Source organism: Antechinus flavipes, chromosome 3, assembly GCF_016432865.1.
Source record: "Antechinus flavipes isolate AdamAnt ecotype Samford, QLD, Australia chromosome 3, AdamAnt_v2, whole genome shotgun sequence".
Taxonomy (NCBI): domain Eukaryota; kingdom Metazoa; phylum Chordata; class Mammalia; order Dasyuromorphia; family Dasyuridae; genus Antechinus; species Antechinus flavipes.
In genome coordinates, this window is record NC_067400.1 from 173,650,809 (window position 1) to 173,678,674 (window position 27,866).

Sequence of the window (27,866 nt, forward strand, 5' to 3'; positions counted from 1 at the left end):
GTTCGTGGACTCCGTCTCCTGTTAACACCCAGAGCATCTTCTCTGGTCAAGTCTCAGTTTAATCCCACGACTCTTTTCTGAGATGCTCCTATTCCCTCGACTGTGCTCTGACTCAACTGCTGCTTCCCTTCTTTACTAGGCAGGGCTGGACAGTCAGCTAGAAGCACGACTAGCAGGCGGGGCCGAAAGGTGGGGGGGAGGGGGGAGAAGGGGAGAGTGTAGGCGGAGATCTCGCGAGGCTTCTGGACACTCCCCGAACGGGCGGGAGAAAGACCCTGAGGCAGCGGCGGGTGCGTGATGCGGTCCGAGAAGGAGGCAGCCAGCGGGACCGGGGGCTCTGGCGTCGGCGGGGCCGGGCGGGGATCGGGCGGCAAGGAGAAGCCGCCATTGCCGCCGCCACCACCGCCTCCGCCTCCACCCCTCCCACCACCACCGGCATCTTCCCGTGGAGGGACAGCGATGGAGATACAGTTCAGCCGCGAGTCTCCCCGGCGCGAAGTGGAGACGCCGCCGACCGCCGTCTCAGCCTCGGGCTGTGGGGGTGGCGGAAGCAGTGGCGGCGGCAGCGGCGGCGGCGGCGGCGGCGGCAGCAAACCGCGGGAGGAGAAGAAAACGGTCCTGAGCAAGGTCGGGGGTGGGGATGCCGGGAGGGGGAGGGGAAAGGAGGTGCGCGCGGCCTGGGGGTCGGCGGGGAAGGGTCTAGTAGTGGGGGAAGGGAGTACGCGGAGGCGGGCGCGAGGACCTGCGACCCGGGAGGAAGGAGGAAAGGAGAGCGGGAGGGCGAGCGAGCTTTCAGGACCCGGGAGAGCGCCCCGGACTCAGGCGACAGTGGAGGAGGGGCAAGGAGTGGGGGCACAGCCCAGCTCCAGCTGCAGCCAGAGAATCGAGCGGAAAAAGGTGAAAATAGAGGAGCAGTAGGGGTTAGAGAAACTGGTCTTTAGACCCACCCAGCGTAGATGGTATTTTTTGTCCTTCAAGTCCACTGAGAGGTTTCATGTATATGTAAAGAAGTAAATTGTCCCCAGAAATGGGAGGGAGCCAGAAGCTGGGAACCACGGCCATTTAAATCCTTTTCTGCTTTTCTTCATAAATTTTCTTCTTCCCTTAGAGCAAGATGGAACTCAAGACTTTTTTTTTCCTTTTTGCTTCTAATTTGGCTTTAAAAAGAAAATCGAATATTATGCTTTGCTGCAGCATTGTAGAAATTGGTCCGTCCCTCTCTCCCTTCCCTCTTAACCCCCTTCATCCAGCAACTTATTGAACTAGTCCTGGGTCTGGGGACACAAAGACTATAAAAAGAAAATATGCAGTCTGCCCTCTGGGAGGCAGGATTGCTCTATACCCTGAATATCTCCATTTCAAGCTGACATCATACTAGTAGTAATTACTTCTCCAGTTGATTGTAAGCTACTTGAAGGCAACTCTTGTTTCTTTTTTGGCTTTGTATAACCAGCATTTAGCACTGTAATTTGCACATAGGAAAAGCTTAATAGTGAATGTTTCTTGGTTGATTAATTAAGAAGCTCCTACAGCAATAAATTTCAAACAGTCAGATGCAGGGAATTCCCATCTCCAGTGAAAAATAAGAAAGTTCTTATTGTTAAATTGGGCTTTGGACGGCTGGCAGAGAGTTTATACTCTAAAACCAAAATGTGATGAAGGAAACCAATGTAATCCGAATGTTGGTAAAGGAAGCAAAGCTATAAGTAACAGCATGATTTAGGAATAAATTTTAAACTGATAAAATGAACACTGTAAAACAGACCTACTATTGTGAAGAAAACCATACCTGAAAAATGGTTAATACATGCAACTGAGAATTTTAAAAAAAAATTAATGATGACACAGGTAATGAAGAATATACTACAGAGAATCAAAGTAATTTCTTCATATGTAAGAAAATTTTTTCAATAGTCTGGCTAGGAAAAAAAAAAAAACAACAATATTTCAGAGTTGGAAAGGACTCTCTGGGAAGAATTAAATCACACCTTACATGTGTGACAAATCTTTATCTAGGAAAAAGCTTGAAGATCTCTACTACCTCCCAAAGTAATCATCCTATTTTTGAATGACTATAAATGTTCCAAAGCTTCAATCCAGCTAAATCTGCCAAACTCCTACTTCTCTTACTTCTGCCTTTTGGGTTCCAAAAGAAGAAATTTCCTCTTCCACAAAATAACTCTTCTAATACTTGAAGACTAAGCTATCCTACCTAAGCTATATATTCTAAATCCTGTTCTCCAGGCTAGTTAGCTTTCATCCTTTCCAGTAAACCACCTATTTAATTATTTCTCATCCCCTCACTATCTTGATCATTCTCTTAAACACTGTAAGTTGTCCATGTTCTTAAAATACCAAAGACTGAATACTATTCCAGATTTATTATAATCAGGGAGAGGGTACCACAGATGGATAGCTTCCTTGTTCTGATTTCTTTCCTTGTTTTCAGGCAGCCTGTAATCATATTGAGCAATCTATATATTCATCTTATCTAAAGGGAGCATGTCAAAATTCTTCACCTAAATCTAGTTATCAACAAATATGCTTTTAATTGGATTGTTTCTCTTATTGGTCACTTTTTCCTACCTCCAAAACATCACACAAAATAAATTTAGAGTACAGAGAATGACAATTGTTTGTTCAAATAATAAATGTATAATGTTGGGGAGGCACCTTTCAAAATAATCTTTGATTCGGAGATTAAAAGCATCAAAGGACGTTTGGCAAATTAATCCAACTCTCTGGGCCAAAGTTACTTCATCATTAAAATAAGGGGGTGGAACTAGATGACCTCAAAGGTCACATAGTTTTAAATCTATGATGTTGTGACCCTGTAAAGAGCTTGTGTCAAATGGAAAGTGGATAACATTTTTATATATCTTCTTTCCAAACAAATGGAAAACCTAAATGACTTAAAAACTCCATTGAGAATTAAGTACTCTTAAATTTTTTTCTGATTCAGTGATATTTTGTGGAAATATTTGTAGTCATTTCCAGTCTATACCTATTAAGTATAATAAAACTGTTAAAGGCAGTGTGGAGTGGTTCATAGGATGCTGAGTTTAAAATCTGAAAAATTTTGCTTCAAATCCTATTTCTAATACTCAGGAGTTAAAATATCCCTGAACAAGTCATTTAAACTCCCTATTGTTTTGTAGACATAAGCATAGATCTTTTAGGTTATTTTTGTGCACTCATCTTTTATAAGATCTTTCTTAAAAATGTTTATCTTTTGAACCAAATCAGTTCCAATGGAGCAGTAATGAACTAACCAGCTACGCCCAGCAAAAGATTTCTGGGCGATGACTAAGAACTATTACATTGAATTCCCAATCCCTATATTTTTGCCTGCCTGCATTTTGGATTTCCTTCAATGGTTCCATCTACTGGTCATCCTGCCATCTAGGGGAGAGGGTGGGGGGAAGGAGGGGAAAAATTGGAACAAAAGGTTTGGCAGTTGTCAATGCTGCAAAATCACCCATACATATAACTTGTAAATAAAAAGCTATTAAAAAAATTTTTTTTTAAATCTTTTATCTTTTCTGTAATGAAAAAGTTATAAATAGATTTCATTTCCTGAGGAAACATTTGAATCTTACTAAACAATGAAATATTTAAAGCAACATCATTAACAAATTTTGAATACTAAAGGCCTACCTGCTTTTTATCTTTTAATATAGTCTTCATTCTTTCCTAGAGAGAGAGAGACAGACAGACAGACTGTGTGTGTGTGTGTGTGTGTGTGTGTGTGTATGTGTGTGTGTGAGAGAGAGAGAGAAAGGTCTTTGATTAATACATATTCTGGGCAAAAATTGAAACTGAATATATGGAATAGGATGTAGATGACATTTAAGAAAAAAGTATATCTATTTTTTTCTTGAATTTTTCAGGTAGTTATTCGTCGACTTCCTCCCAGTTTAACCAAGGAACAGCTAGAGGAACAGTTACATCCACTTCCTGCTCATGATTACTTTGAATTTTGTACAGCTGATCCCAGGTAAGGATACTATTTTTTAGCATGAAGAGGCCAAGCAGTATTTATTGTCTAATAATGAACAGTTATATAGATAACAAAACAATTTTTTTCTTTCATATCTGTTCACAGTTCATCACAGATATTTTCTGTATAAATTACCATTCTAAATCAGTAACAATTTTTAAAATGTATTTATATATATCACTAGATAGCAATTTGTTTCAGATGACTCAGAAAACATGGAATGAAGTCTACTAATAGTGATTAAAAACAAAGATGTACTCTTGCTAAAATTGCTTTTTTTTTTTTTCTTTTAGTCTTGTGAGTTCCCTCCTAAATTTGTTGATGTTTCAAAAGCAAACCATCACTAAATGGACATTAAATTTTCTCTGGGTAAATTATAGATATTGATCTCTTTTACTTTGAAAGAAAAAGAGTAGAGTTGTATTTTAAATTATAATTTTCTAAAATTTTAAGTGAACTTTTTAATTTTATGAAGCTTTTCATGTGACTGTTTCTCAGAAAGCTTTACAAATTGATATTTTAGCTTCTGAATTTAAGAAAGAAACTTTAAAGTAGCAAATTGGTACAAACTCCAGAAGCAGCATGATACACAATGTACAGTGATTCCCAACTGGGGCCATCACTACAGATTTGTGCTTTTTTTGTGACAAGAGAAACATCAGTGGAATTTTGAATAATTTTAAATGGTCAAACCTAAAAAAGCAATCAGTAAATTCCAGTATATATAAGAACATGAGGGTTCATTAATCCTAGAATTTTATGTTGACAAAAGTATCAAGGAAGATCTTGGGAGAGGGGTGTGATTATTCTCCTGTGGATCATATGCAGAGGCCAGAGGTTCTCTCTAAATATCCTAGATTCTCTTGGGAATTTTAAAAAATATATTCACTTAACTCCTTTTGAATATTTTATTTCTTAGAATATCAAGTTCCATAAATCTATTGTTCATTGTGTAAAGTAGGCTTCTTATTTATCTTACCTTGCTCCTCTTAGTTTAATGTCCTGGATTTTGTTAAACTACCATTTGTGTTTACAACCTGAAGATTCCTAATCCCATTCCTTAAGCGTGTTCTAATACAATATCTTGATTCTCAATCATTTAATTGTACACTTTGGATATTTTCTTGCTCTATTACTTTTTTTTGTTGTTGAGGTATGGCAGTGAGAACTGCTGATGTTACTCCAAATGAAGACTCACTCTGGAATTAATTTTTTAGGTGTAGAATAATGTTTTATTTCCTATTTCTCTCTAGCACCTAGTTTTGCACTTAGCATAGGCTCTTAGTCATGATTTGCAATAAAGTATTGCATTTATACATTATATTGATGTCTTCAACTTGATTTATCTATCTCTCACTAGGAAAATAGGCTACAGAACAGTCCTTTGACAGTATAATAAATATCTCAATTGAGGCTTGCACATTTCCTAAGGATATCATTCCTTTTTACCTTGAAAGGAGAGGTTATCATTTAAAGTTGAATCAAAAAAATTAATTGACTTGAGTTGCTCTTGCTTTCTCAAACTTTTAATCTTTTGGTAATTAATACTAAGAACACTAAAGAACTGTGATTTCATTACTATCCATTTTCCATATCTTCTCCTAAATTAACATCTGGATTTCTTAAAAATTGAATGGCTGTATTATGTGATCAAGAATCTAAAATCATTTGAGCTATCATCATCTAGTCCAGCTTCTTCATTTTCCAGAAGAGGAAGACCACCCCTAAAAGGTTAAGTGATTGATCATAGGTTAAGTACTACTAGTCAGGAGGAAAGCTAGAGTAAAAATCAGAGCTTGCTTATGTCAGGCACCCTCATTAAAATATGATAATCTGAATATTTGGTAGAATGGCACAACAAATTTTAAATCCATTCTTAGGTTCACTAGTCTTGGTTTCATCAATGTGAATAGAGATTTATTAGATGAAATGAATAAAAAAATGTTTGCAAGAGTTCTTGAGAAAAATAATAATATTGTGTTTTTTACTACCTCACTTTGAGGTGCTATGTTAGATTTATATAATTGTATTTAGATATAATCATAATGTTTAATATTTAAGTTGTTTTTTCTAATAATACCAAAAGTTTAATTTTTTTAATTTAGAGAGATCTTTTCCATGAAAATTCTACTTAATAAATTCATCAAAGAGATATGAATTAGGTCAAGATTATTATTGCCATGAATCTTTTTTCTTATTTTTTGACTATTGTACCCTAATTAATTATACTGTTTTTTTTTTTCAGTCTTTATCCTCATCTTTACTCAAGAGCATATATTAATTTTCGAAATCCTGATGACATCCTTCTTTTTAGAGATCGTTTTGATGGCTATGTCTTCATTGATAGTAAAGGTTAGATGGCTAACATTTTTGGATTTATTACAAATTTTAAGTTTATAAATGGTTTGTGTAAATAATTTTGATATATAAATAATTCTAACATCTTAGGAGAGTGCTAGTTTTAGAAAATAGCTACTATAAAAGTAGTTACTATAAAATTTTTAATTTAATTCCATCTAAAATGTTGAACAATAATTTGGATAAATTAAATTAATTAATGCTATTGTATAATTAAATTTTGTTTACATGATAATAGTAACCATATTGCAGTATTTGGTATTTATTTATTTCTCCAGTACTTTATCTGGCATTATTCAAGAATGGCATTTCTCATAAGTGAATTTTCTGGATAATGGAAAAAAAAATTATAAACATTTTGAATATAAATCTTAGTTAAATGTATACTTTTCCTTTTTTGGTAAGCATCAATATTAGAAATAATTGAATAGAGATCATGACAGCCAGCTCTGTTGCAATATAGTGAGAACCATTGAGGCAATTGAAGCTTGCAGAGCTGTTTGCCCCTGTATAAAAAAATAGCAGGATGTTGTATTTATTGCATTCTTATGTCTATTTTCTATAGATTTTCTTTTTTCTTGCTCTTAAGCCATTTCACATGTATTCATATATTTCAAATTTACTGAAAGTGATATATGAATAGACTAGAAGCCATTTTAAAGAGTGATGATAAATGATCATTGCCATACAATTATCCCTTTTTACTTAATTCCTATCATTTAAGTAGGTGGTTAATTTTCCTCACAAATAGAGTTTCATGTTTTTAAAAAGACATTTGGCATAATGTTTAAAAAAACCAAAGCAACAAAACTGTGGTATTTGCTCCCTAAGGTCTGGAATATCCTGCTGTAGTAGAATTTGCTCCATTCCAAAAGATTTCCAAAAAGAAATTAAAGAAAAAAGATGCCAAAGCAGGGAGCATTGAAGAAGGTAATCTTATTTTAAAGAACACTCAATGTAATTAACTGCTAGCATCTGTCAAGTTTCTGGGAAATAATTTTTTTTTTCCTTATTTACAGATCCAGAATATAGGAAGTTTCTAGAAACTTATTGTGTTGAGGAGGAGAAAATAAGTGCCAATCCTGAAACTCTTTTGGGAGAGATTGAGGCAAAGACACGGGAACTCATTGGTCTGTTTTGCTTGCTTTTTTCCCCTTTCCCTTTCTCCCTTTTACACAGATTTTGGGAAAATAAAAACATTGTTGAGTTGAAGGCAATTAAGCAATTAGTGACTATGAAAGGCTGTCAGCTTGAAAAATCTTACAGTATGAAAAATACATGAATTTTCATTGACAAATAGTAGAAAAAGTCTTAAATGGTTCCAAATGAGTGTTTTTTTAGGTCTTTTAAATTTCCTATTCCTAGGCAATTTTTTTTCCTGCGAGAGGAAAAATAAAATGTTTATCTTATCTAAATCAGTGCCCTTCATTGGGCATTGCACCTCTATTGGATTTGCTGTCTATAATGGGGGGTAGGGAGTGGGGTGGGAAGGAAGGAGAAAGAAAAACTTGGAACACAAGGTTTTGCAAAGGTGAATGTTGAAAATTTATCTTTGCATGTATTTGGAAAAATAAAAAACTATTAAAATCAGTGCTCTTTGAAATGAGAGTAATCACTGAAAAGTAAAAACTGAAAAATGTTTTTAACTCAAAGTTGCTATTATGCATTCTTTTAGGAGAGATCCATTGGTCAAGCTTAGTGAGGAATAGCATTAATCATTACTAAAGATTCTGATTTGACTAACCTCTTTTGCCTTTCCTATTGTAAGCTTGCAGTGTTAGGATGCTCTTGGTAGCATCCTCATTTAGTGAGGAAGAAAAGAATTCTTAATCTTTTTTTGTGTTGCAGACTCCTTTGGCACTTCGGTGAAATCTAGGAACCTTTTTTCAGAATGCTTTTAAAGTAATTTAAAGAAATGCTAAATTTCAATTAGAGGGTAATGGAAATAATGGTGTAATTATTTTCCCATTTGGATTTATATAACCTCTGAAATCTTGCCAAAGACCCTTGATCCTAGGTTAAAAATCCCTGATTTAGAGGGAACAAAATCTAGGAACAAAACCCATATTTCCCAAAATCTAGGAACAATATGCTTCCAATTATTTTTCAGGCTTGCCATTTAATTATGCACATATAAAAAGTCTCAAGTAACTGTTTAATTATTATTTCTTATTAATGTTATTTGTTAATGAGTTTTAAACCTAACAATAATGACTTGTCTTTTTTTCATTAAAACAAAACTGACCAATAGCATTCATATCTTTATTTTGGTACTAGAAATGAATATAATTTCAGTGTATCTTTTCATTATTCTTTATCTTCTTACACAAATCTCTTTCAGTTTAATTATAAAAGTTCTTGTTGATTTGCTTTCTGTGTATTTGGCATTGTATTGATCCAATATAAATTTATTACCAGTCTATCCCAAGGTAAAGGACAGTCAGTTAATGGCAAATAGAAAGGTCTATCAAAAACTAGAACCATGAAAGAAAAACTTCTCATCCTGGGGAGTAAAACTGAGTCATTGGTTGAGAATTAGAGGTTCTTATATAATATGCACCATCCTCGGTATTACATCAAATGAGTTAATATATGTAAAATATTCTGTAAATACTAACTCAAAAATTGCTGTATAAATGCTAGTGATGATAGTTGTTTTTATTGACCATGATCATGAAATTGAAATAGAATAATTTTTAGAGACTAATAATAATTTATGAAAGAGGGAAGAGTGTAGATGATAATTGTCATTTAATTTATGAAGAAGTGACCCAAGGACTTTAGACATCATCTTAGAGTTCTATATTAGATTTAAAATTATTATTTTTTAATATTTCAGTAATTCTGTGTATGATTTAAGTAAAATGATCCCCAGTTTTGAAACTTGAAATTAAAGAAAGTCCTAAATACAAATGCTTATCTTCCATTCACTTGAGAATTACTCTCTTCTCCCTCTCTGTTTCAGAATCAGACTTTTCACCTCACTGTATTTTGGCATTTGTTCTCATTTGAACTTTTTCAGGAACTTGGCAAAGTTGGCTTAAAGAATTGGGAAATATTAGGAAATTTAGATGTTAGTTAATTATGACATTAACTTAGTCACTGTTAATGAAAATATTTGGATAGTCTCCCATGTTAGAATAAAGTATCAAGAGAAGTGAACAGAGGGGCATTATTTGAGTTTCTGCTAATAGAATATTTTAGACTTCTTGGATGAAGATGTAATTGAAACAGAACTATCTGTCTTAAATATATTTAAGAAAATTAGTTCAGATTATAAATTTGAAGGTTTTGAAATATGTTGGAACATGATTCACTATAAGGCCTAGTAGTTTTAATTGGTTGTATGTTTGAAAAATTCTAAAAGGAAAGCAAACAAAAACTATTTGTAAAGACCTTTTACTTTTCATTTCTTCCTGTCTGTTCTTAAAATATTGCTTTAGATGGGGTGGATCAGGTAAAAGAGATTATAAGCTTTAATACTTTAATTCTTGTTTCATTTCTTACTCCAGGGCTATTTTGAGATGATTTTGTTTCTTTCAAATCAGGTGAAATCCAATAAGATTACTATTAATTTCACATACATACACATAAATATATATGCACACATACACATACCTCTAATAGAATTGGAGTATAAGTAATCTCCCTTTCTGTTATCTTGTTGCTAGATTGTTCCTTTTTCTTAAGAAATTTTTATGACCAAGTGTGATGATGTCACTATAATCATATTAGGTAGCAATTAAGTAGTAGTCAAGTCTCCTTCTCTTAGGAATGTAATCTAATGTAATCTCACAAATTTTATATATGCATTGCAATAGGAAAAAAAAAGTTTGATAGCCTATGTATCGAAAACAATTTAGCATGTAAATCACAAAACAAAGCTAGATGGGTTGAAAGTCTTGACATGTTACCCTCATAAATCACATCCTGAAAAGAACTGGTCAGTCTTGACCCTATCACTTCTTTTTAAATAAGGTTCATTCAATTAGCTTTCTATTGGCTAACTGGCATGCTTGGGTGACCTTAGTCAACTTAATACATATAGTCAGTCTGTAACTTAAAATACCAGAGTTCTTTTATAGGTTTCTGGGCCTCTGTAGGCCATATGTCATCCATGAAATTTCAGGGAATACCAGTACCCTAGTTAAAATTTCATTTAATGTGTACATAATGAAGGAATACCATATTTCTAATAGTGATTCTCCTGCTTGGCTTAAGTGATATAGTGAATAGAATGCTGAATTTAAAGATGAGTTTAAATCCTGCCTTAGACACTCAGTAGCTTTGTAGTCCTGAAAAGGTCACTTACTTCTTTGTACCTTAATTTTCTCACTTGTAAAATAACTCTAAAAACAGCATCTACCTCACAGGATTGTTGTGTAGGTCAGATGAGATATTATTTGTCAAAGAATGCTGCACATCTTAAAGTACTCTACAAATTCTAGCTGTTATACTTCCTCAAAAAGGCCCAGTGGAGAATAGTTAGGAGATTTATATGCCAGAGTTGATCTGGGTGGCTCAGATCAATTTGAAACCAGGGAATACCTGGGAAGGGACTAAGCTATTTGAGAGACATTTTTCTATTTGGAAATCCCTGAGGCTAACAAGACCCATTACAGAATTAATCTAAACAATCTTCCATATGTTTTTATGTGTCAAGAATTAGATTCTTCAGAGCACTGAGTCACACATTCTGATTTGAAACAAATGCCTGTGATCCTACTATGCTGTGGATTTGTATCCCCTGACCTTCACCTAAACCAAATTAAACTCTACCTCTTGGGGTGAGGGCATGACATGTTTCCTAAGACATTCATTCCATTAGTGTTTGGTGCTTTGTGAGACACTACTGTCACTTAAAATCATTAAAAATATTCTTCAAGGTTGGAAGAAATATTCTAAGGTGTATGTTTTTAATGCAGTTTTTTATAACACATTTGAGACTGAGTTACTAGAATATACATCGCAAGGAATGTGTATATAATAGATAATGAAATTGTTTATGCTACTTTTCTTTTGTTTAGCAGAAAAGGAAGATTCCAGGGAGAAGAATAGATATAAGGAACAAATAAATATATTATTGCCTAAATGTGACCTTAAAAAGTATATTATTAATAAACACAAGTGTCCAAATTGGATGTGTGTCTATACATACATGTGTAGAACAATTGAGACGTCAAATGCGTTTTATTGTATTTTAGTGGTATGTTAAAATACCAAGAAGTCAATTCAAATCATACCAAAATTCTGCTCTCTCTACAATCAGAGATAATTACCATGATTGCTTGACCTAGTAGTAAATGCTTTTCAAAATTTGGAATGTGATCACTCTTGAGATAAAATTGATAACACTGTTTAATTCTTATTTCACTTAAATATTAAAGCAAGTGCAAATTTGTGTTTTTTTAAGACTACTTTTAGGAGTTATGTACTACATCACAATTTTTTGTGTTTTAGCTAGAAGAACAACACCTCTTTTGGAATATATTAAAAATAGAAAATTAGAAAAGCAGGTAGGTTTGGTCTTTCATCTGATGAACAACTTTTCTGTTTTTGCTTACTTTTATTTGGACCATTTATAAAAACAATTCTCCACATCTTCAGAGAATTCGAGAAGAAAAAAGGGAAGAACGGAGGAGGCGGGAATTAGAAAAGAAACGCTTGAGAGAAGAAGAGAAAAGAAAACGTAGAGAAGAGGAAAGACGTAAGAGAAAAGAAGCTGAAAAACAAAAGAAAATTGCTGAGAAAGAGATAAGAATCAAGGTAATTAGACAGAAATCTTTTGAAGTTATTTCCAAAAAATATGTATTTGTCCAGTACCTTGCTGTTTTCAAGGTGTTTCTATGTGAATACTGATGACTTGTGGTCATTGACATACTGCTCCAAATTATTTTTGTCAATAGCTAAGCACCTTGTTCCCCTTGTGACCATTGCCATATATATAAAAATAACTAGGATTAGGGATCTGTTTGTGGAACACTTTCCTTGCTGAAAAATGAACTGACTCACAAAAATCAGACTTTTACTCTTTACTTCATTAGAACTCTGTTTTAATCAGCTGAGTTAGCCAATTTAAACTTTAGCTTAAGGAACTATATATGTCAAGTCAAGTTCATTGAACACTAATGGCTTTTTTAAAGGTTTTTATTGCTAATCATTATACTTAAGTATTTTTCCTCTTCCCTTAGAACTAACTTTAATCTCGATACATCCCCCAGTCAGTAAGCATTTATTAAATATCCTGTATGTACCTGACCCTGTATTAGCTATTGAAGGTAACATATGGCAACCACTTTTAACCTCAAAAGTTTACATGCTAATGAGGAAGATCTCATAAAAAATATATACCAAACACTTACAAATAGCTACAAGATGACACTGGTGGGCTAGGCAGAAAGCACTCTCAACTGGAGGGACTAGGAAAAATATTCTTGTTACTTTGTACACAGTACATTTCACTTTGCATCAGTTCATGGAAGTCTTTCCAGGTTTTCTGAGAGCATCTTGTTCATCATTTCTAATAGCACAATAGTATTCCATCATAATTACAAACTATAATTTCTTCAGCCATGGGTATCTCTTCAATTTCCAATATTTTGCCCCCAGAAAAGAGCGACAATATTTTTTGTACATACTGCTTTTTCTCTTTTGGGATATACACCCAGCAGTGGTAGTGCCTGCCCTGTGTTCTAGTTCTAGACTGATCACAAATACTTTTTTTTTTTTTTTTTTTGCCCTGGACCATAAGGAGGGCTACAGTTCCACTATGGTCACATACTCTAGTGTACCAGATCTGCAACCTAGAGCCAATTATGGCCAACAGAGTCCTCTCTCTGGTGCTAGCAAAGACAAACCCGTAATCTCCTTCTAGACCGTTGTTCAATTCCCTTACTATCTCTTGGCTGAGAACTCCAGAAGCCCCACTGCCACAGCTGGTTCAGTAGTTCCAAGATCCATTCATAATTTGCTGAAGTCGGAGCTAGGCTGATGCAGTCTACCCTGAACTATACTTTACTCTCACCCAGTGCTACAAACTTTTCCTGTAGACATTCTAAGTTGTCTGTGGGTTAAGAGGTCTGGAAATCACCACTGGTGCCACTGATTGAGTTGCCCCAAAGTCTCTGGATATTTGGCTATGCTGGTACAGTTTGCACTCCACTCTCACTTTGTCGCAACAGACCTTTCTGCCTACTTACAAATTATCTGGGGCTGGAAAATTATTCCACTCCATCTTTTTATGAGTTCTGATGCTCTAAAATTTGTTTTGAGTCATTATTTAAAGTCATTTGCAGAGGTTTGGGGAGAGCTCAGATGATTCCCTGCCTTTGTTTTACCATCTAGGCATTGCCTATCTCCCATTTTTCCACAGGCTTCACCAGTCTGACAAAAGCATACATGACACAAAAGAGCTTAAAAATTTCTGGTCTAAAAAGATTCACTAAAATATAATACTCCTTGGCCTATAAATATAGAAATACAGTTAGTTGGAGAGTAACTTGAGAAACATTTCAATAGACTTTGAGTTCTATTTGACTACTTTCTTAACATTCCTCTTAGTCATAGAAACTTTAGTATCATGAGTTTTTAAATTTTTTTCTTTATTAAAGCTTTTTATTTTTCAAAACATATACATGGACAATTCTTCAACATTAGCCCTTGAAAAACCTTGTGTTCTAATTTTCCCCCCTTCTCCCATGCCTTCCCCTAGATGGCAAGTAGTCTAATACATGTTAAACATGGTAGAAATATCTTAAATCCAATATATGCATGTACATATTTATACAACTATCATGCTACACAAGAAAAAAGAGAAGTAAAATAAAGTGCAAGCAAACAACAAAAAAAGTGGGAATGTTATGTTGTGCTCCACATTCAGTTCCAGCAGTCCTCTCTAGGTGTAGATGGCTCTCTTCACTGAACTGGTTTGAATCATCTCATTATTGAAAAGAGCCACGTCCATCAGAATTGATTGTCGTATAATCTTGTTGAAGTGGCAGCTTCTTGTACACCAAAGTGGCATTGCATGCTGAAGAAATAAGTAGTATAAAACTCATTAGGGTTCCTTCCTCTAAGGATACCTCATTGAAGGGTTATGTAGAAGATAAAATATATAGAATTATTATGGAAAAAAAATATTGTTTTATACAAATACAGCAGAGCAGAATTTTAGAGACTTAGTGCATCACAACCTGAAGTGAATCATAGTGTGCTTTTGTCATATAAGTAAATCCAGAATTGTTTATAAATGGATGTATATATGTTGTATCTAGAATATACTGTGACATATTTAACATGTATAGGACTGCTTGCCATCTGGAGGAGGGGTGGAGAGAGAGAGGGGAGAAATTGGAACAGAAGTGAGTGCAAGGGATAATGTTGTAAAAAATTACCCTGGCATGGGTTCTGTCAATAAAAAGTTATAATTATTAAAAAATAGTAAATAAATAAATGGATGTATAAGAGCACATAGGAAACTAAAAATAATTTTAACCTGTCCTTATTCTTTATTAATTCATTATGAGAATTCTGTAGGCAAAAACAGAACTTGATAACATGTTAGGAAAAGATTAAGGAATTAGAGAAGAGAAGGTAAAGCAATGACTTAAGAGTCTTCTTTTTTCTGAACAGTCTGTGACAAAAGATAGCAAGTATCTGTTTTCATTTTTTCATTATATACAAGATATAGTATAAATTGCATCTGGAGATTAGATTAATCTTAAAGAGCAAATTCCTGACTTTAAAGAAAATTATAGATTATATTTTAAAAGGTTGTGCTCTTATTATTCCCTATTGATTTTGAAAAATAGCGATTTTTTTTTTTTTTGGATGCAATCATTCCTCAGAGATCAGAGACTGGGTCCTATATATTAGTGTTATGCATGTGTGCCACAGATTATGTGTTTTGTTAAATCATTCTATAAAAATTAATCCTTATATCACTTTCCTGGATTGCAACTCAAAATCTAGTCAACATGCAGAATTTAAAAACTATGTATTTCTCTCCCCCAAAAAAAGTTTTTTAGAAATCTGAATTTACTCATGATACCGAAGTTTCTAATACTAAGGGCAAGGGGAATGTTAAGAAAGTAGTCAAATAGAACTCAGAGTTTAATGAAATGTTTCTCAAGTTATTCTCCAACTAACTGTATTTCTGTATTTATAGGCCAAGAAAAGGAGTATTATATTTTAGTGAATCTTTTTAAACCAGAAATTCTTAAGCTCTTTTGTGTCATATATGCTCTTGCAAACTGGTGAAGCCTGTGGACCCTTTCTCAGAACTGTGTTTTTAAATGCAGAAAATAAAATATATAGGATTACAAAGGAAACTACTGATAATTAGAACTTTTCAAATAAAACTAAATAAATTTATTGTCCCTAAGTTAAAAACCTCTGTTAAAATGATTCTGTGACATCTAAAGTTTTGTGGGCTTAGTGGATTTTTTTTTGGTGTTTTACTGTTTGGTTGATGTTTACATAGAGATATAATTTTTTAGCTTCTTAAAAAGCCCGAAAAGGGAGAGGAACCAGCAGCAGAAAAGCAAAAAGAAAAAGGAGAAGAAGCTGATATTGAAGAAGGAAAATGGGAAAAATCCTCCAGCTCTGGAAGCATAAAGTCCAAACCCTTAGAAAGTTCATTGAAGGAACTCAAAGAAAAGTGAGTCACAATCACAGTCACAACAAATCTGTGATTACAGTTATTTAATGATAAGAAATTTTCATCTTTTGCCAGATTATAGCAGTCACAAAAATGAGAATTCTAATATATGTACCCATGCTTCCATTTTATAATGTTTTTATTATATGTCATTTAAATCCCTTGGGAACAACAATCCTAATAGAATAGTGGTCTTTTTAATTGCACCACTCGAATGTGCCCCCAGACAATAAAAATATTATATTATAGAATAATGGTTCCCATACTTTAGCTTCTGGAGCCTTAGGAAGGTCAAATATTATCATAAGAGCCCAGCAAATCTGTACTGCAGGAAGTATTGCCATTTTGGTCTTTATTAGCTCCCATAAAGTATGCAGCATGACTCAATAATAAATATTTTTACTATTTTACAAATGTATATAGATATTTAGAATACAAATTCACTCATATGGTACTGAATTGAGTAATTTTTTTGTTCTCCTGTGTTAATCCATAGATTCTAAAAATTTTCAAAAGGATTGGGAACTGCTGCTATAGAAAATAACGTTGACAATAATCACCATTCTTAAGTGGTTTTTATGTTAAGAATAATGCATTGAAGTTTAGCTTTCATTGCTTATACCACAGTAGTTTGACTTCAAACCAGTACTTATGTGATCAGTGTGCTCTCATTGAAATTCTAAGGATATTTGAATTATTGACCTCGAAAACTATTATATAGTATATAGAACTTCTACATGGTACATGGAAGGGTACTGGAGATCCAGGTCCAAGATTCTTTTCTCCACTGATTATACAGCCTTAAACAAGAAGCCTAATATGTTTTTATCTTTAAAAAAAAAGAAATGAGTGGACTAGATCTTATGAACTGAAATTCCGTATCTGTGACCTTTTCTACCTACTTACTTTAAATAACTGTTTCTGGAAGTTAATGAGATATTGTTTATGGACTTTTAAAGTGGAGATACTTTTCCTTTTGTAGACATGTTTAAATTTCATCAGTATAATGTTTGAATGTTAAAACAAGAACAGGGCTGTGCTGTAAGTTTTAATGCTTTTCATATTTTAAAAATGAAATGTATTTTTAGTTTGAAAATATTTGATAGCAGTTACCTTTTACAATACAAAATTATGTGTTATTTTCAATATGCTTACCCTAAGAAATAACCTTTTACTATACTCATTATGATATAAGTAACAGGCCAAAATTACACTGTAAAGTCAGTGCTAGAGACAAAATTAGGATGTGTCTTCTGACTTCCATTTCCTACTGTTACATAGTAAAGTTGTGGAACAACTACGGATAGGAATGGGATATGCCTGGGTTTCTTTCTTACAACACAATGAATTCATCACATTCTCTATTATATTCTATAATATTCAAGGCTTTTTTCCCTCCAAATAACACTTATAGCTCTATAGCATCTGTACTTTAAGTTCTTTTATCTAAAAACAAAACAGTGACTACGATGGAGCTACTACTGAGACTTTGTCACAGGAAACTGAAACTTGGCATATATCCTCTCATCCCAAGCAGCCACCCCTGACACTGCCCTTCTCTGGTATCCCTGGAACAGCTCCAGGTCAGGATTTTGTCAGAGATTAAAAAAACAAGAACCTTCTAAGTTCTCTATGGCTGTAGCCCCTATTATATGAGGGGAAAGCAAGGCCACAGCAGTTTGAATCAAGTTGAGATTGCCAGCTTCAAAAAATTAGAGACTGTAGTATTGCAGGGGGGAAGGGAGTAGAAAGAAGGGGGTAACAGCATCCTTGTCACTCGCTGGGGTTTGCACATGCCCACAACCCCAGGCACCTGTCCCTCACTTGTTGGTGATGAGAGGGCCTCTTGTAGCTCTGTTGTATAGCAGCAGATTGGTCATGGATTAACATGGAAAGGGACACAGAGATCATCTAGCTAAGCTCTTCACTTTACAGATGAAGAAAGTGAGGCCCTGGCATTGCAGGAGAGATTGAAAGCAGGTCCTCTGGCTCCGTCATGTCTGCTTGAGTGGCTAGTTACTCATTGATGCCAAAATTAATGCAAGTCATCTTATTGGGAGATCATTCACAATGGCAAGTAGGAAATGTGAGATAAATGTATTTTGCCTGGCATAAAGTAGTCCATGGAGTGAAATGGTTTAAAGAGCAAGCAGCAGGATGATTTTTATACATAGATAAATTGCACTTGCTTCAGTTTCATAAAAAATTCAGGTGTCTTTGGCTAAACTTCTACTAATTTTGTTACTAAACCTCAGGTCACAAAATGACAGTGATAAAGAACAAAGAGATATGGATAGAAGATTTCGAGAAAAAGAACCTGAAAGACAAAGGTATCGCTTGGACGATGGCAGAAAACATAGAACTCATTATGAGTTTGACAAGTTTTTGAGAAGGAATGAAGACGAGCTGAAATGGGGGAAAGGATACAACCAAGACAGAGGGAAGAAAGGGAACCACAACTACAGCTTCACTGTGGAGGCAGTAGACAAACTGGGTAAAGAGGACAAGTGTGATGACATGGCATCCAAAAAGGAGCGCATAAGAAATAAGGTTCTTTTATTCATTTAGGATAATCTTTCATTTCTAAAACTATACTTCAAGATCAATGGTTTTTACTTTGTAATCTAAAACAATCTTTTCCAGCATTTGTTCTTTGTTTAAATGGTATTTTAAAAAAACCAACAGGTTTACTTTAAAGGAAGAAGAAAAGAAGAAAACTAACTTTGCTTTTGATTCTCTCTGCTCTTTTTCCCCTTTATTTTTTGGTTTTCACCACATACTAGATCTTTAGCTTAGAACATTATTCTAAGGAGCAAAGTGTTTTGAGTATTTAAGAAGTAATCACTAAAGGATTGTTAACTGTCGAAGTATAAACTAAGCCAACAAAATCTTTCTAATAGAGTCCTAATTATTCATTAATAAAAGGTTTCCTTTAGTATGAACCCACACATTTAGGGCATTCAGTGAACCATAGTCAAATGAGAATATTATCCTCTAATGTAATAAGGGACCATAATTGACATTTCATTAATTGATACATATTATTACTCCTATTAAGATTATTAAAAAATAATTGAACTAAGAATCCAAGAGCAAAATCTGCATAGCCAGTGTAAAGCATAGAATTAAAATATTTCTCCTCTTCTAATTAATTAGCTCACTTCTGTAATTAACACTGAGTATGTGTATCTAATGTTAAGTTCTGTACAGATTACTTTACAAAGTAAGTAGGGCCTAGCAATCTATAAGAAGTTTACAACTTATGAAATTATGAATGTCACAAATATTTGGATATAATACTAAATTCATGGAAAAGAAGTTAGAGATAATTAAATGAAATCTACTTCCCATACTAATTATTCTTGCTCTTTTCTCCAAAATAACTTTTTACTGAATTGGTGAACTTAATGAGATGCTATTTAATTTGCCTAATTTACTTATTTTCTCATGGCAGTAGAAGCTGAGGTAAAATGAAAAGATATCCAAGGACATAGTTCATATGCAAATCAAATAATCAGACTCAAAAAAATTGTTGCCTATAAGAACATGTATGCAACTCTGAAACCCAAAATCTCACCATGAACTAGATGTATTACATGTCTGGATTACATCCTGAATTTCTATGGTGTGCATTAACTGACCTTGAAGAATATATACAAACAAGGCCAAAAACATTTCTTGTTAGAAAGATAAAGTTCTTATTGTGAGAGTATCTTCTCTTACATGTTCTGTTGAAACATCACAAAGAGTTAGACTGTTCTTGTAGAAACTATCATTTTCTAGTAGAATATTTGGTACGTATATTTTAGTTATTGGTATACATTGTTTTCTCAACCAACCTTGTAAAATAAAACCAGGCATCTTCGCCTGCCGTACCTCAGAGAGGAGAGCACTGAACTTATACTCTTAGTAGAGCACCTTCTGCTCTCTTCCATCTCAAAAAATATTCCAGTGTTCTCTATGTGTATCAGGCTCTGTACTATAGAATCATATAATCACTGTGTTACATTTTCTTCCACAAATCCTTTGCTGACATCACCTTTGAGCTGATGAATAAAGATAAACCCAAGGTGTATGGGTGACTGGTAAAGTAAATAAAAGCAGTGGAGAGTAAAAGTTGAGGATCCTGTTTGAAGCACAAAAATAATGGGGCTTAGTAGAGATTGAGTGGAGAAAAAGTTGGTTAAAGAGGGTTTTTCGATAGGAAATTTCTGAAAAATAGGAGGTTGTTTTTGTGCTAAGCTTGGTATACCAATTTCACGAAGATTTTATAATATTTCCATGTGTCTTCTTATTAATGGATTTCAGTTTGGAGGGGGAGGCATGGAGTACATTTTCTTAAAAGAAAAATTATTTGATAGAGACTATTTGAGGCATCTATATTTTTCTTTATGATCTACAAGCCATCAGCACCAATACAAAATAGTGGCTTACTTCATCTTATCTTTCTTTTTGTTTAGTATATACCAAGCTTAATTAATATATACTATGATTTTTATAGCTGATTTACCTGTTTATCAGTGTCCCAAGTAGTGATTATATTGGCTTTGAATTTTGTCCTTTATAAAAGAAAAGACCAGATGGAACACTGGAGGAGCTGAGTTCAAATCTAGTCTTAGACACTTAACACTCACTAGCTGTGTGACCCAGAGCAAGTCAGTTAACCGCAACTGCTTTGTTCCCCCCAAAAAAACAAACAAACAAAAAAATAGACCCTAGATTCAGATTTCAAAACTAATGGCCACAATGAATCTAAAGGCCTTTGTGGTTTCTTGTTGTAACAAAATTAATGATTCAACCACATGTAAAGTTCTTGTATTGGCTTGATTGAGAAAACAGATGTGCTATTTGTACAATTCAGAATGCCATTTTTCGTTTACACTGTTGGTATAAGCAATTTTTTTAAAGCAATTCTATAATAGTAAGGTATTTACATAATTTCTGTTAGAGGAGCACGTAAATACTTCTGTGGATTAAATCTAATGATAATGTGATAGTAATAATAATACTTTGTATTTAATAGCCCCTTTCTAATGAGGATCTGAAATCATTTTACAAATGGTAAGTACAAGACCAATCATAGTATATATTTTGGATCTTATTTTGCATTCAGATCCATATATGAAATACTAAAAGAAAGAAACAGAACTAAACAGAACTACCAACAATTCTTATTTACCTAGGCAAACTTAACCAATTTACAATTATATTTAAATTGAAATTAGTTTCCACTGCATGTGAAACAGCTAGAATGTCGGCTTCTTTACATTGAGGAATGTATATTCCTCTGGCACTGAGTGGTTTAGAACTTCCTTCTCTCCACTATCTCCCATATTCTCCTTTTTGTTTAGGATTACAACAAAAGAAGAGAGGATAAATTGGCCAGTCTGCATATTGCACTGAGTCTGTGCCACAACCTGTTGAACTATCTCCCCAATCAAACACTTTAGGTAGTCTATAGATAGACTTGTACAAGACACAAAGGTAAGACTAAAGAGATTGCCAGGCTAATACAGTCTCAAGGCACCTTTTGCCAACCAGGAATGTACACAGGTACGATACCTAACCATGGCATCCATGTCAAACTTCTTGTACTTTGTTCCACCTACATATGGACAAAGAATGTGCTACATGTATCTTATTTGGGCTGTGAGTACCTTAACACAAAGCCATTCCACTCATGCCGTAAATAGAAAGTCATTTCTCCTTTTTTGATTCAAATAGTCCCAGATAGAATTGTATAAGCCAGCTGTCCCATTCTAGAATTAAGAATTGTTCTTGTGCATAACTTTATCATTAATGATCTTCTCTAGCCTTAAAACATTCTTTTCATAACTGCTATATATACCAGCTTTCTTCTTCTGTCTCCACTTATTTAATAAAATAATTGTCTATTTAGTGTTTTTATAAGAAGGATCATTGATGTTGCACAGTATAGATAATTAGAACTGAGCAATCCATATTGAAACTTTTGACAATTCATATTTAATAAAGGTTCTTGATTCATCGGTCAGTATCAGTTGGTTTGTGGCCCTGAAAGAAGAACACTTGAAGAGTTAATTTTAAGGATTGAAACCATAGTGAATGGTTGAATTTTTTATTCCTCTCCAAGTAGGTGGACAAATTCCATTACAAACTGAATTTTTTATGATAATGCTAATATTCTTCATAAATCATCCTTGATCTCAGTAGTAGTATTTTCTTAGAGAACTATTTAATATCAGCTAAATATCTGCCCATATATTCATGGATTCATTTTTGTCCCTTTTGAAATGTTTGGCTTTTAAGAAAAGTGTTTTTAAAAGCTAGATTTTTTTCCTTGTCTGCAATTTTGTTTTTTATTTCCACAATTGATATATTTTTTCATCAAAGTATAAAAATGCAAAATGACATAATATCATACCTGCAAGTTGATCATTTTTGAATCTCACTTTCAGGTGATGATTTCTTTCATGTAAATTTATTGTGTTCACTTCTTTCAATGCAGGACCGTCCAGCCATGCAGTTATACCAGCCAGGGGCTCGCATTCGAACACGTACGGGCTCTACAAGTAAAACTCCTGACTGTACTGCAAAGTCATCTGAAGAGGCTTGTGATAGAAAAAGTGAGGCAGAGAATCCCGCAGGAGCTGCTTCTGAGAAGAGTGAAGAGGCAGAGTAAACATGCAAAGCAGATTTGTCGTGGTTATGAACAAATTTCATTCTTACGTAGTTAGAAAAAGGAACTAGAAATGATTCCAGGGAAATAAGCCAAAACCCATTAAAAAAAAAAAAAGGCATCTAGTAAATCATTCTGAGTGAAAAGATGTACTTTTTGTCCAGTTCTGGACTGGTGTTTTCTTCAGTTTACTCTGCTAGTGTAAACTAGTATTTATTTAGCTAAAAGAGAGAAAATTATATCCTTCAGAAAATATTATGTCAAGAAAATGAAGAAAATTAGTGTTGCATCAGTTTGAAATCTGAGACACTTTAAATCTGTTCTGTGAATAACTTCATTGTTTGCACATTTGTGACAACATGACATGTTGATACCAGTACCTCATTGTGTTTGTGTTAGTTTTCTAAAAATTCTAGTGTCGAGTAAGTGTGACACAAAGTTTCCAGTTTTCATATTGTTAATGGAATTTGTAATTCAGCCACTTTTGCCTTTTATGTTGTAAATATAAGTTTTGACATTTACATTTTAAAGCAAATCAGTCTAACAAATCTCAGCACTTCAACAATATGCTATCTGATTTTATTTAAATTATTTTATGTTGGGGGCACTGACTTGAGATGATTTGATAGAAACTTATGAACACATATGTTCATGTTTTACCTATACTTTGGTTGTAGGACTTACCCAAAGTAATAAAATTGGGGGGAGGGAAGGATAGGGATCAGATATGGCTACTATATTAATTCATTTTGCCGTTTTTAGACATTTTTAATGCACTGTGTTTTTTTCAATTGTCTAAAACTCTGAATTACAGTATTTTGACCTTTTAGCTAAATCTAAAAATGTTAGTTTACTTTTAGCACTGTGCATTGAATGTTTTATTAAATAACATTGTAGAGTTATAGATTTCAAAGTCCAATTATTGTATTTTTCAAGATATTTAATATAGCAAAATTGAAAATATGATTTCTCCTGTTTAAATTCATCGAATTTGAATTTTTGAGTCACTAATAAAATTTTAAAAATTAATTGTTATAAAATCCAAGTACTGTAGGGAGTTAAATTTTAGGAAATTGATGACTTACAAAATGTGTAATCAGCATATATCAGAAAAGGCATAGAATATGTCATTTCCTTTGACTTTTCCTCTTATACAGTTCCTGGACTTTTGGGTTACACTGGATAATATGTGATTATAGATGAAGAAGTGAAGTGTCCCAGTGATCCACCATTGGGCTAATAACCCTGGCAAACTGGAGGGGTGCTTAGATAAAACTTTCTTAGGTCTTACATGGTTCTGAGACACTCATATATGTCCTGAAAGTCTGTGCATGCAGGAAAGGGTGCTGCATTTGGAGTCACAGGATCTGGGTTCAAATTATTGCTCTTTCATTTACTATATAAGCTCAGACAAGTCACTTCACTTCTGTAGATTCACTTCCTTAGTTGTAATTGAATCAGATTCCCTGTAAGGTGGTTCCAGGTCAAAGTCAGTGATCCTGTATTCTCTTGAATATTGCAAAAACCAGTAGCAAACCCCTAATTGAGTCAACTAGGGATCCTCCAGATGAAAAATGAGGTTCATAGTTTTCAGGCAGAAGAGATTAAGAGAAATTCCTTGATTCTTAGTCTCTACTTTTACCTCTCTAAATGCCCAGAAAGTGCATATAAGTGGATTTGGGTTTGGCTTCTCTTGAAGTGTGAGTACCCCCTGCCAAAATTGTTTTTAAATGAGAGGTGCTTACTGAAGCATGCCAAATAGTAATAGCTATTTTTAAGACTTTCCAGTAACCCCTTTTTGCATTCAAATATATTGTTTGGAAAGAGGCACACAGGACTTTAGGGAGAATCAAATGAGATCATGAAAAAAAAGGCTTTAAGTGATTTGTTCAGGGTCACATGACTGGTGACAGTATAATTCAGTTTTAAAGTCTTTATTTGTTAAATAAAACTTCTCAAATAATCTTTGTTTATATTATGTGTCACATAGTAAAAGTGCCCAAGAAAAATTTCTGAGTCTGTGGCAGTTCTAGTTTATCAGGGTTTGTCAGAACCAAAATTCCCAAAGGGGCCCCAGGGCTATTTTGTCAATGAACCAGACATAGGCTTTATGTTCATTTCATTTAGGTTTCCCCAAAGTTATTTTTTTTTTCTTTTTCAGTTTGAATTCCAGCAGTTAGTTTCATATAACTACTTGGCAGTATCCTTGTTAAAATCTTTTTCATTGCTTTTGAGCCTTATGCCTACAATTCAAATCATTGTTATATTGATTAACTCAGCCTTACCAGTAAGTTATGAATAAATACTTGAATCATTCTTCAAGCATAAGTTAAAAATGCATAAAATCTGTGACTTTCTCATATTATCTCTTCTGTAACAATTTCTCTTCATATAATAACAACCAAGAAGATATGTTTTGTGGTGCATGGTGAATGATCCTGAAAGGCAGGAAGATTAAAGTCCTGCCTCTGATTCACAAGCTGTGTAACCCTGTGCAGAGCATTTAACCTCTCAGTGTATCAGGTAACTCTAAAACCAGAAGTTACCAATCAACTATTCACCAGCCTTGGTGGAAAAAGTTAAAACAGAAGGTCTTTTTGCTGATGAAATCTCAAATTTTCCCTAGTACCAATAATAATAACAATAATAGTCATTATGATAATGATAATAAAACAATAAGCAAAGTGTCTACTCTGATAATAAATTTTCATAGTGCAACTTATAAAACTGCCTACATTAGTCCCATGGAGAAATGATGTGATCTACTTGGTAAACTATTCCTAACATGTCCATTAGCAAGTGGAGACTGAAATTAAATTCAATCAAAAACAATTCACGGGGTTTTTTTGGGTTTTTTTGTATTTGCTGAGGTAATTGGAGTTAAGTGACTTGCCCAGGGTCACACAGCTAGGAAGTGTTAAGTGTCTGAGACCAGATTTGAACTCGGGTTCCTCCTAACCAGAGCTGGTGCTGTGCCACATATCTGCCCCCAATTCACAGTTTTAACTAGAAATCAACATATTTCAATGAAAATATTAAAATCAAATTTTTAAGAATTGGATAACTTCAAAGGCACATGGAATGCCTATGTGGTATGTACATATGTATCCCTCTGGCAAATTGCAAGTCCATATATATACAATTAATCACCTAATTTATCCTATAAATTGAGATTTTTAAATATAACTTATTGAAGCAAAACTACCTTAGGTTTTAACAGTGGTTCTTGAATTTTGTGTTTTTTTGTTTGTTTTTTTTTTGGTGGGGGTGGAATCTTTTAGTAACCAAAGTGCTTTTTATTACAGAAGCAACAATAATAGCATTTTGTTTCAACAAATGTTTACAAAGTACTGTGATGGGAAATAACCAGAATTTAGATAAGTCTTATATAGATGAAAGGCTAATAAGTTACCTCTTATGCCTCACATAGCCATACTGCTAAATAATTTGTGTTTAGTGCTTTCTAAAAAGGGTGCATTTGGTAGAATGAATAGGACTTAGATGCTGAACTTGAAATTAATCAAGAACTTAACTGCTTTGTGGTCTGGGACAGGTAACTTTTATCTACTAAGTCAAAGATAGTTTTCTTTGATATCTATTAGCAGAAGGTTTTCCTAATTGAGAAATTCATAAGTACTTATTAGGTCCAAGAGAAGAAATAAATGTAATATAAAGGAATTATTAGATGGTATTGAGCCATTAATTGGAGAGTTCCACTGTGACCCAGGCAGATTACTCATGGTCTCATGGCTGAAGTGCTAAGCCCCCCATTCTTTAATTTTGAAGTCATGGATCTATCAATCTATTATCTAGCATCTATTGGTCCTATAGCTCTGCTTCTATAGGGCAGTGTTTCCATGCACATGAATTTGTGGATCTGCTAGATGACATTTACCAAAGCTCTGAGCTTCCACCTGTCGCAAAAGTCCACCTTGTACATGATAGATGTCTAGGAATACTAGACTTGTGACTTTTACAAAGTCATTTTAACTCTCCAAAGAAGCTGGCTTTGATATTGAATGCCATGTTATTCAGAATCAACCAAATAATTAAAAGATAAAATGTATGGAACATCTACCATGTTACCCTGCAAGTCCATCATTTTCAGTGACTGCAAAAGTCTCTTCACCTCACCGAGTTACGACTAAATAATCATACGACTGGAGAAGCCTGCTCCAATCCCTGTTGTGCCCTGTTGTCCCCTCCCCTCTGAGGGGTACACCTCTGTCCCAGGAGTGGGGAAGAGCAGACAGATCCAAGAAACATACTACGACACAGCTGTACTTAAAAACAAGTTTGCTATATTTTCCAGCACATAGAAATGTTAAAATGTAAAATCCTGAGCAAAACAATTAAGCAGTTACTATTCAAACAAGAGAAAGTTTGGCAGCTCAACCTTAGGAAGGCCTATAGGCCCCTCATAGAATGATCATATATTTAGCTCTTCTGTGATTAGCTTTGTTTTTAATTATGTTACTAGCCAACATTTATATAGAACTCTAGGGTCAACAAACCTAGGAATTAGGTAATATTATTTCTGTTTTACACTTGAAGAAGTAACTTCACTGTGTTGAAGCCTGGATTCAAAACGAGGCTTCTAATTGATGTTTCCCTAGTTTAGCTATTTAAGTGTTTTTGAAATGACAGTTCTTTGGAAATGCCAATCTCAATTTCTTAAAAGTTGACATTGTCTTCCCAATTTGAATATTAAATGTAACCAACCAGAAGTAGAATGAATTGGGGGGATGGGGAAGGGGGAGAGGAAAAGAATGGAATTGAGTTGCTAATAGCTCCTTATGAAGTCCTTAGTTCCAATGAAATAATGAACCTTTTATAGCTTTGCCCTATGACAGTTCTAGAGGGATGGGAGAGTGGGGACACAATAATGCAAAGCAATGTCCAAATTTATTGAACATTTTTAGTTTAACTTCCCGCATAATGTGTATCTGCCTGTTTCAGTCAAAGAAAGGTTCAATTCAAAGTCAACAATATTGAGACTAACAGTGATTATCAATGATGAAAAGCAGTACAGTGATTATTTGATTATATGCACAGTGTTAAATTTAAATCCATACTTGTCCAATATTCATTTGTCATCATGTTTGTAACCACCTGAACTCCATTTGAACATAAAGTACAAATTGAAAGATAAACCATCAGTATGAAAATAAAAAATAGTATAATATCTGTTA

General features: G+C 34.1%; 1 protein-coding gene across 5 annotated transcripts; it reads left to right on the plus strand.

The window, feature by feature from the left end:
- Positions 1–296: 296 nt before the first annotated feature.
- On the plus strand, positions 297–27,866 carry UPF3A (UPF3A regulator of nonsense mediated mRNA decay). 5 transcript variants are annotated; one of them, XM_051984266.1, is made up of 11 exons: positions 297–627; positions 3,891–3,997; positions 6,246–6,352; positions 7,190–7,288; positions 7,378–7,488; positions 11,819–11,874; positions 11,966–12,124; positions 15,856–16,016; positions 18,272–18,346; positions 21,040–21,077; positions 22,504–22,667. In XM_051984266.1, exons 1-10 carry the CDS (start codon positions 298–300, stop codon positions 21,059–21,061), a joined length of 1,227 nt encoding a protein of 408 aa, XP_051840226.1. In that variant the 5' UTR covers position 297; the 3' UTR covers positions 21,062–21,077; positions 22,504–22,667. The 5 variants fall into 5 exon arrangements, 4 of the variants coding, with proteins under 4 accessions (XP_051840226.1, XP_051840223.1, XP_051840225.1 ...); XM_051984263.1 differs by lacking the exon at positions 21,040–21,077 and having other exon boundaries at positions 18,272–18,566; positions 22,504–27,866; XM_051984265.1 differs by lacking the exon at positions 21,040–21,077 and having other exon boundaries at positions 22,504–27,866.

Coding starts and splice junctions, on each gene's coding strand:
- UPF3A (XM_051984263.1), top strand. CDS start 298: ATGCGGTCCGAGAAGGAGGCAGCCAGCGGGACCGGGGGCTCTGGCGTC. Junction 6,353..7,189: donor TGTCTTCATTGATAGTAAAG/GTTAGATGGCTA, acceptor TTGCTCCCTAAG/GTCTGGAATATCCTGCTGTA. Junction 16,017..18,271: donor TTGAAGGAACTCAAAGAAAA/GTGAGTCACAAT, acceptor ACTAAACCTCAG/GTCACAAAATGACAGTGATA.